This window comes from Amblyraja radiata, chromosome 14 (assembly GCF_010909765.2).
Source record: "Amblyraja radiata isolate CabotCenter1 chromosome 14, sAmbRad1.1.pri, whole genome shotgun sequence".
Taxonomy (NCBI): Eukaryota; Metazoa; Chordata; class Chondrichthyes; order Rajiformes; family Rajidae; genus Amblyraja; species Amblyraja radiata.
In genome coordinates, this window is record NC_045969.1 from 8,941,499 (window position 1) to 8,957,952 (window position 16,454).

General features: G+C 43.0%; 1 protein-coding gene across 2 annotated transcripts in view; it reads left to right on the forward strand.

Annotated features, from left to right (window-relative positions):
* lca5l (lebercilin LCA5 like) overlaps window positions 1-16,454 on the forward strand; it is a 35,512-nt gene that overhangs the window by 13,902 nt on the left and 5,156 nt on the right. The window contains exons 4-5 of one of the 2 annotated variants that reach the window (XM_033032449.1): window positions 4,375-4,512; window positions 11,827-11,908. In XM_033032449.1, coding sequence (XP_032888340.1) covers window positions 4,375-4,512; window positions 11,827-11,908 — 220 coding nt within the window. The remainder of the gene's footprint in view (window positions 1-4,374; window positions 4,513-11,826; window positions 11,909-16,454) is intronic. The other variant, XM_033032450.1, reaches the window with a different exon arrangement.

Below are 16,454 nucleotides of genomic sequence, written 5' to 3' on the forward strand. Positions count from 1 at the left end.
CTGCATCTGCCATGCATTTGCCCACTCACCCAGCCTATCCAATTCACCTTGCAGCCTCCTAGCATCCTCCACACACCTAACACTGCCCCCCAGCTTTGTGTCATCCGCAAACTTGGAGATGTTGCATTCAATTCCCTCGTCCAAATCATTAATATATATCGTAAATAGCTGGGGTCCCAGCACTGAGCCTTGCGGTACCCCACTAGTCACTGCCTGCCATTGTGAAAATAACCCGTTTACTCCTACTCTTTGCTTCCTGTCTGCCAGCCAGTTCTCTATCCACATCAATACTGAACCCCCAATACCGTGTGCTTTAAGTGTGTATACTAATCTCTTATGTGAGACCTTGTCGAAAGCCTTCTGAAAGTCCAGATATAACACATCCACTGGTTCTCCCTTATCCACTCTACTAGTTACATCCTCGAAAAATTCTATAAGATTCGTCAGACATGATTTACCTTTCATAAATCCATGCTGACTTTGTCCAATGATTTCACCACTTTCCAAATGTGCTGCTATCCCATCTTTAATAACTGATTCTAGCAGTTTCCCCACTACCGACGTTAGACTAACTGGTCTGTAATTCCCCGTTTTCTCTCTCCCTCCCTTTTTAAAAAGTGGGGTTACATTAGTTACCCTCCAATCCTCAGGAACTACTCCAGAATCTAAAGAGATTTGAAAAATTATCACTAATGCATCCACTATTTCTGGGACTACTTCCTTAAGTACTCTGGGATGCAGCCTATCTGGCCCTGGGGATTTATCGGACTTTAATCCATTCAATTTACCTAACACCACTTCCCGGCTAACCTGGATTTCACTCAGTTCCTCCATCTCATTTGATCCCCGGTCCCCTACTATTTCCGGCAGATTATTTATGTCTTCCTTAGTGAAGACAGAACCAAAGTAGTTATTCAATTGGTCTGCCATGTCCTTGTTCCCCATGATCAATTCACCTGTTTCTGACTGCAAGGGACCTACATTTGTTTTAACTAATCTTTTTCTCTTCACATATCTATGTGTGCATATTTAACTATCTTCAGCTAAGTGTGTGTTGGGGATAAAGGTGACTTGTGATGAAGCAAAACAACTTGAAAGTCTGTACCCTGTTCTTGGATAGCTGCCCTTTTATGCTTTGTTGTAGAATACTGTGTATTTTTCCCCTTTTCAATACCAGTATCCCCAAGAGTACAATCTCCAGTGTCCCCTCATTATCTAGATTGTTCAAATGAAATCTAATTAAGTTTAACAAGACCCATTACATGGAGGATCAAAGCCAGCAGACAATGAAGAGGAACTTCACCCTATCAGTCTGGGCTGAATCAAGGGCACGGCCTGAAGAAGGACCTCGACCCGAAACGTCGCCCATTCCTGTTCTCCAGAGATGCTGCTGCACCCGCTGAGTTACTCCAGCATTTTTTGTCTACCTTGGGCTGAATCAAGACCACATTCCAGGGGCAGAAGACCTTTTGAAGCTACCACACATCATGTGACTTTGACATCATGCGACATTTTGATAGCATGGTGCATTCTGGCTTCCCAGAAAATTATTGGGCTAAAACGGGAATTGCTATTAAGGGAATCGAGGGAAATGGACCAAGAGCAGGCAGATGGGATTAGTTCATATTAGCGATGTTATCGTGGGCCAAAGGGCCTGTTCCTGTACTGTGCCGTTCTATGTTTCTAAGTTCTTTGATGGCATTAAAATATATAAAATATTGGTCTCCCTAACACTGCTTGTGAAAGATGCATATTAACTTCAGTTGCATAATTCACAGAAAACACAATACATTTTGCTGCTTTTGTGGTTCAAATATATAGTGATCTTGATATCTAGTTGATAGAGTTACGATGAGTACAGAGGTGGCTGATTAGTCCAATCTGTGCTCGATCAGTTCCTTCCACACAGGTGACAGAGGTATGGGTGATGATGTAGCATCCATTGTTTCAAGAGACTCTTTTCTTCTTTGCTTCCTCCATTCTAGCTTCCCCATATGAGCGAGCACCGCTTTTTACACGGGTAAAAATCACTAATCATTGCAAATTAATGCACTAGTTCAGCAAGCAATTCGTAGAACAAATAGTCCAATGTCTCTTATTGCATGAGGATTTGAGTACCAGAGTCTTACTACAATCAGCCCACATTCCATTTTACAGCATGTCCACACCTTGTTTTAAAGATGTTTTTGGCCCCATTCCCATTGGGGAGGATCCAATTCAACATTGGCACAAAATGGAGTGGGAGTAGTTAGTGCAACAGAGGAGGGCGAAATCTAACTTTCATGCTTCAGGATGGAGAAGGCTGGAGAATGGGGTTAGGAGGGAAAGATAGATCAGCCATGATTGAATGGAGGAGTAGACTTGATGGACCGAATGGCATATTTCTACTCTTATGACTGAGTTGGCTGATCATATGTCAAGAGTCAAGAGTGTTTTATTGTCATATGTCCCGAAGCGGAACAATGAAATTCTTACATGCAGCACTAGCACAACAGGTTTGTAAACATAGTGCTCAATAGATAATATAATAAACAAATTTTAAAAATAGTTCAATAAATAAAAAAACCAATATAATGCATAATCCCTATAAACAAAGCCTAAAGTCCATTGTACGACCCAAGCATTTCGTAGTTCCAAGTGTAGTAGGGGTTTGTAGTGTTCTTCTCAGCCTGATGGTTGAGAAGAAGCTGTTCCTGAACTTGGATGTCACAATCTATTTACTTATCTATCTATTTATTTATTTATTTATTTATCTGCCCCCTCTTTTTTTAATTATTATTTATTTATTTACTTTTCTCCTCTCTGTCTCCGTCTCCCTCTCTCCCTCTCTCCCTCTCTCCCTCTCTGTCTCTGTCTCTCTCCCTCTCCCTCTCCCTCACCCATTTATCATATTATTTACAGTGCACTGTGTTTACATATTCTGTTTTGCTACAGCAAGCAAGAATTTCATTGTTCTATCTGGGACATATGACAATAAAACACTCTTGACGACTATACCTTCTTCCCAATTGCAGGAGGGAAATGAGAGCGTGACCTGGGTGTTGTTGGTTTAATGTTTAAGAAAGAACTGCAGATGCTGGAAAAATCGAAGGTAGACAAAAATGCTGGAGAAACTCAGCGGGTGAGGCAGCATCTATGGAGCGAAGGAATAGGTGACGTGAAACGTCACCTATTCCTTCACTCCATAGATGCTGCCTCACCCGCAGAGTTTCTCCAGCATTTTTGTCTATCTTGGTTTAATGTGTTAATGAACTCTGCAACCCACCCATGCCTCTGCAGGAGTCACCTGTATTGCTAGTATATTTAAAGAAGAAACTCTGTTTTAGGTGGTAGAAAAAAATCACTGATGTCGTGATTGAAATATGTAACAGAGTATGACACACTGGTCAACCTATGGGAACACCTTCAGCAACAGATTGGTTCCACCAAGATGCAGCACAGAACCCCACAGGAGATCCTTTTTCCCTGTGGCTATCAACCTATACAGCACCTCCCCCTCCTGTCGTAGGGTTGACTGATTCCCCTTCCAGCCCCGCCCTCCCCCCCCCCCCCCCAAATCTTTACACATCCCAGTCCTGGACTTTCCCCTCGTCACTTTGATTTCATGTTTCATGGATGTTGTTGTGTTTTTATGACTGTTGGCAGACCAATTTCCCTCCTGGGATAAATAAAGTTCTATCGTATTATATCGTGTCGTATCCTACATCCAACAGATTTTGGCACTTCTTCATAAGCCATTGAAATTAAAACAAGTATTCAACTCTCTGTTCCTCTGTTGTCCAAATGGACTTCAGATAGTTTGGTTTCAGTTGTGAGCCCTTTGATTGTGATGCCACCTTAGCAGAATAACCTGTATACTATAGACTCAAAATGCCGGAGTAACTCAGCGGAACAGGCAGCATCTCTGGATGGAAGGAATGGGTGACGTTTCGGGTCGTGACCCTTCTTCAGACTGAGGTCTGTCCATTATGCATGTGGTGAATCTCTGGAATTCTCTGCCACAGAAGGTAGTTGAGGCCAGTTCATTGGCTATATATAAGAGGGAGTTAGATGTGGCCCTTGTGGCTAAAGGGATCAGGGGGTATGGAGAGAAGGCAGGTATAGGATACTGAGTTGGATGACCAGCCATGACCATATTGAATAGCGGTGCAGGCTCGAAGGGCCGAATGGCCTACTCCTGCACCTATTTTCTATGTTTCTATGTACAGCTCAATTAGCCATTGATCAGAGGGTTGCATGTGGCCGTGGAACTATTCCACCGATGAGCCCGCAGTTCAGGAAAGTAAGGGGATGTGTGAACACAGTTTTGTCCTCAGTGGCAGTATATTCCTGTGGTTTTCCTGCAGGTGCTTATTTTTTTCACTGTATCTTTAGGACATGGAGAAAATTCTGGAGTTAAAAGGTAAAAGTTTCAATCACCAGCTGGCTACAGAACACAGAAAGACACGGGATGCACTTGATCAGATAAAGAAGCTAGAATTGGAGCAACGGAATCTGAACCAAATGCTGACGGTATTACTTTAATTGACCCATTGAAAAGTGATCAATTTGTTTAAAAATTAAACAGTGAGAAATATAAGCACTCTCTTAAATCACCGGTTATAAAGTTGCAATATTAAAACTAGCTGGAGACTAATTTAGTACAGGCCTGATTTTGATACTGTGGAAGACAAAGTCATTTGTGCCTGTTGTTTTGCGAAGGAAGATTCTGTACTTCATTTCTTTACCGTTCTTCCTCCAAACTGCAGCCCCTTCTTGGAACTCCCCTTCCCACTACCCAGGGTGGTGTAAACTGACAAACTCTCTTGACAATGTTTGTATTTGGGTCGTAGCAGGGGACTTTGACCTCTCGTTGGCCATAGTCACCAACGATGATGCTGTAGCAGTAGATTATCATATCTTTCAGGTAATTAGCACCTTAGCCGCTGTTTGGATGAGAATGGTGGAAGGGCGTGTCTTCTAAACGCATGCAAGCTCACTCACAGAGACCTTCAGAGCTTCTTCTCAGATATGACTTCAAAACACAGTCTTTTGATGAATAAATGCTTTATTGTTGCTTGAAAACAGTGAGATACATCCAAGTTTCTTCCAACTCGTTACTACAATCTTCTTCGAACTCCTGCTTATCACTTTAGACATTAGCAAACTCCTCGTGTCTCCGTAACACTGGCAAGATCCGCATGATCCCACTTGATCTCCTTTAGATCTCCCATGGACCCCGCATGGCCCGCATGGTCACTAGGGGCGCTGCACTGGCAGCAGCCTCTACCTACAGCCTGTCTGTTATTTCTATCTTTTGTTTTATTTTTAGTTAGTCTAAAGTCTTGTGTTGGGGGAAACTTTTACTTTTCTATGTGGGGGAGGGGGGCAGGGTAAGGGGGAAACCGTTTCCCAGTCTCTTCCGGGCGGGGACGCGACTATTTCTCCGAGTCGCGTCCTCGCCCCCCCACCTCGCGGCCTACCAGCTGGATCGGAGCGGCCTTTCCTGCCGGGGACCGGGAACCGGACCAGGGCTGCTACAGCGGCGGCGCAGCGCTGGAGTCACCGCGGAGCGGGCGATGCCTACCCGGGTCGCCGTTTGGAGCTCCGAAGCGTTGGGCCGCTGCTCCAACATCGTGGAGCTCTGGTGCGGAGAGCTTCCAACGCGGGCGGCGCTGACCGTCATCGTGGAGTCCTGGGGCGCCTTGCAGAGGGTCTCCAGCAGCAGTATCCACCCGGCGCGGCCTGCGGACTTTGGAAGCCGCCGACTCCGGTAGGAGGGGGCCGACTCTGGTGTCCACGCCGCTGAGGACGTCCCGCAGCCCCGACGTCGGACTTACAACACCCCGGCGAGCGGTCCTGAACATCGGGCCGCCCATAGCGGCAACTGCGGAGGGCTTGGGGAGGCCCTGACCACGGGGAACAATGGAGGAAGAGACTGACTTTGGTGCCTTCCCACACAGTGGGAAACTTTGATTCTGCTGTGTGGGGATGTTTTATGTCAAACCCTATAGTGTGTTGTGTCCCTTATTTATTGTATGGCTGTATGGGAATTTCATTTCACTGTGCCATCTGGCACATGTGATGAATAAATCTATCTTGTATCTTGTATCTTGTATGGTAGAAGGGTTAAACATCCCCATCGTCTCTCCAAAACTAGTCTAAAAACTAAACTCCTGCGCAAGCATCTAAGCTCCAAACAAGCCCAAAAACACGTCATAAATCCCACCCACAATATAACGGGCAGTCTAAAATTTAAAGGCACATGCCATCCCCAATGACATGCAAAACAGGTCAAATGGCCACTTCAGATGCCATCCCTCACCAACGTTAACTTTCCATTGAAAAACCATTGGAAGTGCACCAGGAGGGGGTCTCTAGCTGATCTCTGAATGATTGTATTCCATCAATAAAATCATAACTAATGATAACTAATCACATGAGCTTATAATGTCTTAAAACGTCCATCACACAGCACCATATTTGGACACCAACCATTGTTCTTCCAGAAGCCTTTGTTTACTGTAGTTCACCAGAATATCAGGAACAAGCATGAAACTAGACTGTAGCCGTGACATTTTTATACAATGATGCAGCAAATATTACCAGTCTGGAAGCAAGCAAAGCATTTATCTTAGCAAACTGCTTATGAAGAATCCATAGTATATACCATTACAGTGGGTTGAGGAGATAGTTAAGGAGAAAGTTAAGGGGATTCTGGGGGGATAGTGGACAAAGTAACATTATAAAGAGGGGCTGAAATATTGCTCCAGTTGATTGAAATGAGAATAAAGCTGCATTTTAAAAAAATATTGCTTTCTTATTAAAACTTTCAACCTTATGGATTAGATAGGGTATTGAGTGCTGGTTTCTGAGTGCTGGTCAGGAATAGTCCCAGATTCATACTGGGTGGGGCAACAGTGGTCTGCTGGGGTTACTGTGCCCGACACTCCTGAAGCAGAGAAATGTAACAACCATCTGGGATTTCTGCTGACCAACTAGCTAGACCTTTGGGGCTCTGGAGACGAGTCCAGGATATAAAACCAATTATTATTATTAAAAAGTGCACAAATTTTCAGATTGATACAGAAAAAATAGGTGTGTGGATGGGGCATCGACGTGGTGTATATCCATTAGTCAGTAAGGAAATCCCTTCAAGAGTAGGATGGAGCAAGTAGGAAGAAGGTTAAATTATTTTAAAAAGCAAAAAATAAGTACGATGGATAAAACTATTAGTGTTGCGATTCGGCACAATGGTAAATATCACCTCAATCATAACTGTGTCTGAGCATCTGACTCACACCATGTACACATTGCTCCTTCATAGCGAGCATAGACTTGCTTACACAGAAGATAGACACAAAGTGCTGCAGTAACTCAACGGGTCAGGCAGCATCCCTGGAAAAAAGGAATGGGTGACGTTTCGGGTCAAAAGCCTTTCTTCAGACTGAAGACAGATGGAGCCTGAAGAAGGGTTTTGAGCCGAAATGTCACCTATTACTTTTCTCCAGAGATGCTGCCTGACCCGCTGAATTATTCCAGCATTTGGTGCCTATCTTCGGTGTAAACCAGCATCTGCAGTTCCTTCCTACACTTGTTTATTGCCTACCACTAGACTTACTCCAGTTATAGCATATTATACTTGTCTCATGACTATTCTGTTCCAAAATTCTAACTATCCTCTAGCGTTTTATGCAAACATAACTTTAAAACTGGTGACCAGCATTTTAAATAAATACCCATTGCAATAAGAGTAATGACTTGCAGGCGTTCCGAAGTGAACATTATTATCTGAAGAAGGGTCCTGACCTGAAACATCACCTATCAATGTTCTCAAGAGTTGCTGCCTGACCAGTTGAGTTACTCCAGCATTTTGTGAGGGGGGTTCTGTTTTATTGTGTAAACCAGCACCTGCAGTTCCTTGTTGCCAACATCTCTCAGATCATTATTCTTTGTTCGATTATGTTTCGAAATATTTTGTTTGCTTTCTTGTCTCTTGCCAAAACTGCCTTTATTTACGTGCATGGCCTGGCATGCCCTGGAGTTTGTTAGTAGACTGTTCACCATGACACCGTCCCACCCTATTCTATGCTCAAACATTTCTACTGGCGACCTTTGAGCAGAAACTCTGGCCAGTTTCCCACCTTGAATCTGTAACATGACAGCCAAATCATGACATCAGTTAGTCAACACAGAGTAGGATAAACCCAGGGTCATCGTAATTTGAACAACCTAAACATACACAGTGAAATCTTACTGAGACTTTTGTGTTATACGAATTAAGCCTTGTATCTGAATGTTTCCTACAAACTATCAATATAATGTTCTTTTTTACCAAGCCTTATCCAACAACTACTTGGAAATATCCCCCTATTTGTTTAGCCCTCTTTTCGGAAGCTCTGAGATTCACTGTTCTCATAATGATATAAACAAGGTTAGTAATTCTACAAAGAGCTCCATTGGCACTGGTTGAGTGGATTCCAGAGTAAACAGCACTGGGTCCATTGTTGTTTGTCATCTATATTAACTCTTTACATGACAATGTTGTTGACATGGTTAGCAAGTTTGTTGGCGGCAAACAATTGGAAGTGTTGTCGACAGTGAAGTATCATCTCAGCTTCATAACAGGATCTTGGAAATCAACTTGGACCAGTGTGAGGGGTTGCATTTTGGTAAGTTAAACCAGGGTAGGACTTACACAGTGAATGGTGGGTCCCTGGAGGGTATTTTAGAACAGGGAGTCATATGGATACAGGTACATGTTACCTGAACGTGGCAACACAGGGAGATAGGGTGGTGAAGAAGGCATTTGGCAGCTTGCCTTCGTCAGACATGGAGCTGCGTACAGGAGTTGGGTCGTAATGTTACAACTGTGCTTGACTTTGGTGAGACACACTTGGGGTATTGCGTGCAGCTCTGATCACCTAGCTAAAGCACAAGGATGGTGGCAAGGGTGCAGAAAAGATTCACAAGGCTGTTACCTAGATTGGAGAATTTGAAATGCGAGGAGAGACTTGATAAGCTCGAACGTTTTTCCCTAGATCTTTGGACACTCTGGGATAACCTGATGGAGGGATATAAAATGATGATGGGCATAGATAAGCTGGATGGTTACTGTCTTTTTCCCAGGGTAGGGAAGTTTAAAACCAGAAGTGCAGAATTAAGGTGAGGGGAGAAATATTTAAGAGACTTAAGGAGTAACATTTTCACATAGACGATGAAGGGGATAAGGAACGAGCTACCAGAGGAAGCTGAAGGCTGATACAGCTACAATGTTTGAAATGAATTGTCACAGGTACATGGATAGAAAAAGTCTTAAGGAATATGGGCCAAACACAAGCAAAGGCGACTAGCTTAGATAGACATCTTGGTTGGCATGGAGGAGTTTGGCCGAAGGGCTTGTTTTTTACACTGTGTAAATCTATAATTCTAATGTACCAGTAAGAAAAAAATTATTGGCCAAAATATTCTGTATCTCTACCTGCCCCGTCGTTGTGTCTCTAGTGGAAGTGTGGGCAAATTCTTGTTTTGTGCACTCACAGGGATTCTTTCATGCAGTTATACTGAGGGCAAAGCCTGATGCAGTTCTGGCCAGAGAGGAAATCTGATTAAATTGGGTCCCTTATTGGAGTGTTAGTCTCTAACAAATCAATAGACCACGTTCCATAAGCGTCCTACTGTTTGTGCCATTCCACAATGAGGAAATCCTCGAGCAACATACTCTTAGGTCTTTGTTGATAACGTTGAGCAGAGCTGTCGGGCAAGGTGTAAGTGTTTCTCAAGATTTCAAGGTGGCAGTGATGCGAGATTCAATAGGTACATGTTAACCTGCCTCAGATATTTTACATTATGTCTCACCTAACATCTGCAAATAGGCCTTAAATGCAAACAAAGAAACTATTTTAAGAATGCCTCATGTGCGCTCCCCACAATTTTCCATTCATTAAAACTAACGCAAGCTAATTATACTTTTTTCCCCTTGAGGTGCTTCTATTGTTAACACACTTCTTTAATAATCATTTTCCACCCAGTTTTCTCCCCTGATGCTGATTGATGTGCCATTCGTTTTTAGGGTTGAGCAGCTCGCTGGCATTTGGCCCACAAAATTGTACCTCAGGCATGAGTCTCAGTCAGGGCACAGGACTTAAGCCTGAGGCTTTGCATTGCCCAATATCCGTATGCAAACACTCTGCAGACTGTGGTAAAAGCTGAGGAGAGACCAATGATAGAACATAGGATTTTCTTAGCTTGCCTTTCATGAAGCATTGTGCATTCCCAAAAAGCGGTGGCCACTTCAACATAAAATAATTCTGACTTCTCAACCCCATCTTTATAACTGTGAAAATCTTTTGCCAAGGAAATACACTTCCTTTTGTTCACATTGTGCCAAGGTGTACTGTGAGGGGAAAATTAATTATCATGGTCAGATCCACAACACTTGTTTTAGGAGTTTTGCCTCATTAATTCTTGTTATCGGGTATTGGTCTGAAAATGAATATGCTTTAATGTTATTTATACCAATAATTAGAATCTTTTCCCTCAGGCATAGGGTCGCATGTGTGAAAATCAACAAGTTAAAAAGTTAATGTATCTTGAAGTCACATTGGCACGTCGAGCATAACCACTAACGGTAGTTCTGATAATAGACTTGCAATAAAATGTGTACGGTTCTCCTGATATTCCGTATGTGTGTAAGAAACTGTGAAGATTCTGTGAAGAAAAAATGTTTTTCTCATCTCAGTCCTAAAGGATAAAGGGGAAATCTTTTAGGACTGAGATGTGAAAAACATTTTTTTTACACAGAGAGTGGTGAATCTCTGGAATTCTCTGCCACAGAATGTAGTTGAGGCCAGTTCATTGGCTATATTTAAGAGGGAGTTAGATGTGGCCCTTGTGGCTAAAGGGATCAGGGGGTATGGAGAGAAAGCAGGTACTGAGTTGGATGATCAGCCATGATCATATTGAATGGCGGTGCAGGCTCGAAGGGCCGAATGGCCTACTCCTGCACCTATTTTCTATGTTTCTATGTTTCTAAGATAGTTTCCATGTATACGCCAATAACATTCATTGGGTATTTCATTAAAAAGTTACTCTTGATGCCTGACATTGGTGATATTCAGCATCTGGGGCAAATATAAAACCAAAATCAAGAATTTTTAGTGTTTCTGCGTCAAACTAATAAAAAAGTAACTTTTCACAAATATTCTTCACTCAAACAATAATGTTGTTTGTTATAACCCTGCCCTTCCTTAGCGATAGGTCCTTCTCACGCCACATCATTCCCCAGAGGACAGGTTGCTAGTTTGATCTTTTAGATAGACACAAAGTTGCTGGAGTAACTCAGCAGGTCAATCGACATCTCTGGAGAAAAAGAATGGGTGACGTTTCTTCAGACTGAAGGATCACGACCCGAAGCGTCACCCGTCCATTTGCTCCAGAGACGCTGCCTGACCCACTGAGTTAATCCAGCACTTTGTGTCTACCTTCGGCACAAACCAGCATCTGCATTCCCTATCTACTCAGTTTGCTCTTGTAGCCTGTCTTGATTTGCAGACATTCATTCAGTTAAACCAGAACAGATGATTTGGTTTGCTCTCAAAATATCCTTCTCCTTTAAGCAAAACTAACTCTTCATCAACTGCATAACCTGAAATGTATTGTCTCCCAGCATAAACCATAAGTCAGGACTTTTTGCAGAAAATCAGGAATTAAAATATCCTGGTATGGGAAGACTTTGTGGCTCCTACTTTTAAAAGCCCGCTCTGAACAGAATATCTTTTTAGATGATAGTTCATATGGATGATTATAGTGTGCATATGTCTGACAAGGATTTTAATTTATTTTCAGGACAAGGAAAGGCTCTTGGATGCTAGAAATATCTATTTTAATCGGTTCACAAAGAATAACACATCAACACCAAGACACAAAGGTAGATCAATCAGAGTGCATTCATATTTATACTATTACTAAAACTCTCATCTTGACCATGTTGTTTTTAAATTTGTTTTTAAAAGCGGTACCCTATATCGCTAGGATATATTTGCCACCTTACCCACCGTTCTCCTCTGCTCCAAGTGCATCAAGGTTTGTTCCGATCGGTGGAATATTACAAAAGTTATGAAGGTTTAAATAATCATGAGACCAGCAGATTGGTCTTCTCCCCTGTCAGTCACCATGAAGGTTATGCCCCTTCTGCCACCCGCTGGAGAATAAAGTCCGTGAGCACATCCAGAAGCTGCCCGTCCAGAAGCCGCCCGTCCAGAAGCTGCCCGTCCAGAAGCCGCCCGTCCAGAAGCTGCAAGAATAAAGCTGAAGCAGCGGAGTGTGGGCTGTGTTCGCGGGCAGGGGGCGGGCTGTGTTCGCGGGCTGGGGCTGTGAGCGCAACAGGCGCTGGGGACGGGAGCAGCTGAGTGAGTCCGCAGCCGGGTCCTGGAGCCAGGAGTGAGTTGGAGCCGGGGTTGGGAACCAGTGAGCCCACACCTCCCCCTCCCCTACACCCTCCCCTCCCCTACTCTCCTCTGGGAGCACCGATTTCCTCCCACATCCCAAAGACGTGAGGGTTTGCAGATTAATTGGTCTCTGTAGGGAGTGGATGAGAAACTATTAGAGATAAATAATACATACAAAACAAAAACTGAGCAAAACTCTCAATACATTATTTGTGTTTATGCATTCAGTATCGTTAGAGTTCTACAGTAGTGTGCAATGTCTTTACTCATGTGGCTCCAGTTTCAGTTTAGTTAATTGTCATGTGTGCCGAGATACAGTAAAAAGCTTTCACAGTGATCGATTGATCGGCCCCTTTGGGTGGCATTCACTCCCGTCTTTGAGGATTGTCCTTACAGCACTCAGCTCCTCAATGTCCAGCAGAAGAACCATAGATAAGGGGATTACAGCTGGCTGTGCCTGTGGTGTCCTTGTCATTTCAATGAGTAACACATGCTGTGGCATTCTGCTCACTTAGTTCAGTTTAGTTTAGAGATACAGCGCGGAAACAGGACCTTCGGCCCACCAAGTCCGCACCGACCAGCGATCCCCGCACACTAACACAATCCTACGCACACACACTAGGGACAATTAACACCCATACCAAGCCATTTAATCTACAAACCTGTACGTCTTTGGAGTGTGGGAGGAAACCGACGATCTCGGAGAAAACCCAAGCACTCACAGGGAGAACGTACAAACTCCATACAGACAGCACCCGTAGTCGGGATACAACCCAGGTCTCCGGCGCTGCAAGCGCAGTAAGGCAGCAACTCTACCGCTGCACCACCATGTTTCCCCATTAATGTCGGAATAACAGCTAACAGTAATCTCAGCATTAACCCATGAGGGAATACCTGTTCAATTCAGACACCTGGCTGGTCCTACGCTTCAAATATTGGAGAGCCCATGATTGATGTAAAAATATGTTAAAAAGATTGTCTCTGTGAGTCTTCATCACATTTATTTATATCAATATTTCTGCTTCAGTGAAAATATACAGGAAAGCAAAAGAAAATGATCCTACATTGAAGGGAGTGTTTAATTGTCATATGTACAGACAACAGGACAACACAATTCTTAGTTAACAGGCCCGTAAACACAATACATAATAACAAAATAGATAATATATAATTTAAAAAATTACAATAGATTAATACCAGTGCAAAGAAACCTTAAGTCCTTAGTGCAACTAAAGACAGTCCACACTTCATAGCTGAGGGTTGTGTTGTGTAGTGTGGTGTTCAAGTGCCTGATGAGGCAGCAATTATCTGTGAGGCGGCGCTGCGTATGCAGCTGCAGTGCGCCTGCAGTCCGTCTGTCTTTCTGCTTTCTTTGTCTTATCGTTAATGTTAGATGTATGTTTTAGTCTGTTTTTAGTGGTGTATTATGTGGGGGGGGGTGGGGGAAACTTTCTTTTAAAAAAATCTCTTCCTTCAACGGAGATGCGACCTTTTTCCGTGTCGTATCTCCGTTCGCGCTGAGGCCTAACATCGAGGAGCTGGCGGCCTCCAACTGGAATCGACCTTGAGGGCTCCGGTTGCAGAACCTGTGGACTTACCATCGCGGAGCTGACTGACTTCGCAGGCTGTGGTTGCGACTCGGCTTCGGAGGCTTCGTCCACGGACCCTGTGGACTGCAACATCGGGAGCTTGCAGGCCCCTGGTTGGCAACCGATTTTCGGGAGATCCAACAACAGCAGCTTCGTCCACCCCGAATTGTAAGGCTTGAATCGGCCCGTTCGCAGGGCCTTTCATCGCCCGGCGTGGCTTAAAATTGGCCGCGGGATCTTCCATCGCCCAGTAGGGGCTTCAACATCGCGAGCCTCGATCGCCTCAACGCAGCGGTTTGTCTGCCTGAACCCAGGAGAAGAAGCAAGGAAGAGATAAGACTTTTTTTTAACCTTCCATCAGCCAGGTGAGGAGGTGCCTGGAGGAGAATCACTGTGATGGATGTTTTTGTTAAATTGTGTTTTTTGTTGTTTTTTTATTATTCTGACTGCATGGTAACGGAATATTGTTTAAACTTGTTTTTGAATGACAAATAAAGAAATTCAAATTCAAATGTTGTTGGGTAGAAACTATTCCTGAACCTGGTAGTCATGGATTTCAGGCTCCTATCCTTCCCAATTGTGAGAGTGAAATAAGAACGTGGCCTGGGTGTTTGGGTCTTTGATAAATATCCCCATCAGTTATCAGGAAGACGTGATACAGAAAAGGGCAGGGCAAGCAATTGATCATGTTTCTCTTTGAGTCTGAAGAAAGGTCTCGATATGAAACGCCACCCATTCCTTCTCTCCAGAGATGCTGCCTGTCCCGCTGAGTAACTCGAGCACTTTGTGTCTATCGTCAATTTAAACCAGCATCTGCAGTTCTTTGTTTCTATGTTTCTTTCCTAAATGTTTCTCTTGTGAATTGGTAAGTGGGTTGTGGATGAAGTGCTGAAGAATCAGAGTGTCTGCAATATTTCAGTGCACTACTACAAGTTATGCAGTAGGGGGTGGCATTGTACCACCACAAATCAAAGGGACACAAAAACAGGGACCTGGAAATAAAATGGATTTTATTTTAATCCTATGAATGCAAATGGTTGCAGCCCTGCCCATTTCTCCATTATTGTGTCCGCAAATGTTCGGCATTGTGATCATTTATCAATGAATAATGTTTTCAGCACCAACAATAGATACGATATTCACAAGTGTGCAGCATATCTCGAGTATGCAATGTTTGTTAAAGGATAATAATTCTATTCTCTATTATTTTTTATCAAGCTAGGGATTAACCATAATTCAATCAGGGAGTGAGAAAGAGCAAGTCCAGAGAAATACATGCCCAATGTACTCAGCAGGCAAGGCTATAACAGAGGACCATGAGCATTTTAAACAGCAAAATCAAACTATCATTTTGGCTGAATTAGCTTTCTCCCACAAATCAAAGACGCACAAGAATTGCAGAACAAGAAAAAGTTAGAATTAATTTTAAATTGCAGAGAAGGGGGAGGGTTGGAAAGAAAAAAGGGAATGTCAGATAGAATGGAGGCCGAGAGACGCTCTCAGATGCAAATTGTGGGGGTGTTGTCTGCAAGTAGCCATAAGTGGTTCTTCTGTAACCATGAGAGGCATTTAATTGAAGTGTTTACTCCATTTCTCCCTCCATGAATACCGCCTGACCTGCTGAGTATATCCAGCATTTCCTGCTTTTAATTCAGATTTCCAGCATAGTTTTTTTGTTATTCGATGTGGTAGAGAAAAATAAGTGAGCTTCCATATTGCACCCAAATTTACAGAATTCATGAACTCCATGCATGGAAAGGTGTTGATTATATTCTTCTGCAATTTAGTTTAGTTTAGTGTATTGTCACATGTACCAAGGTACAGGGGAAAGCTTTTGTTGCGTGCTAAACCAGTCAGCTGAAAGACAATATATGATTACAATCGATCTTACCCATCTTACTCACTTTATCCATCAAATTCGTCTATTAGTAGCATCCAATTTGTTTCTGAATATGTGGCATAAAAATGATCCCATAAATCTTTTGCTGCTTGTCCAAAAAAATTCTGCCTGACTTATTAACATTTTCCTCAGTTCCAGTGTTATCATTTTTTATTTATCAAGCGTGAACCATGAAAGCCCAGGATAACAGTAAAAATGCTACCAAAGACCACCACCCACGGCACCCTATATGGAATCACGAATATTACACCATTTAATTGGCATTAATTTACATTTAATTTATTTTATTTTGTGTCACTATTTAGTGATTGATATGGTGGTTAGCCTTGCCCGACCTACATTAGTGTTCAATAAAATACACTCATATGTAAGGCAATGTCCATTTAATTTGGCTGCACTTCAAGCACAATTATAAGTGAATTAGTAGTGCTATTTGTGGATGTGCTTTAATAACTGAATAAAAGCGAACACATAGAAATTTCTCTTTGATCTGGCCTTTCGTGGATGCCACAGGTTTCATGAAGCTCTATTCATTGT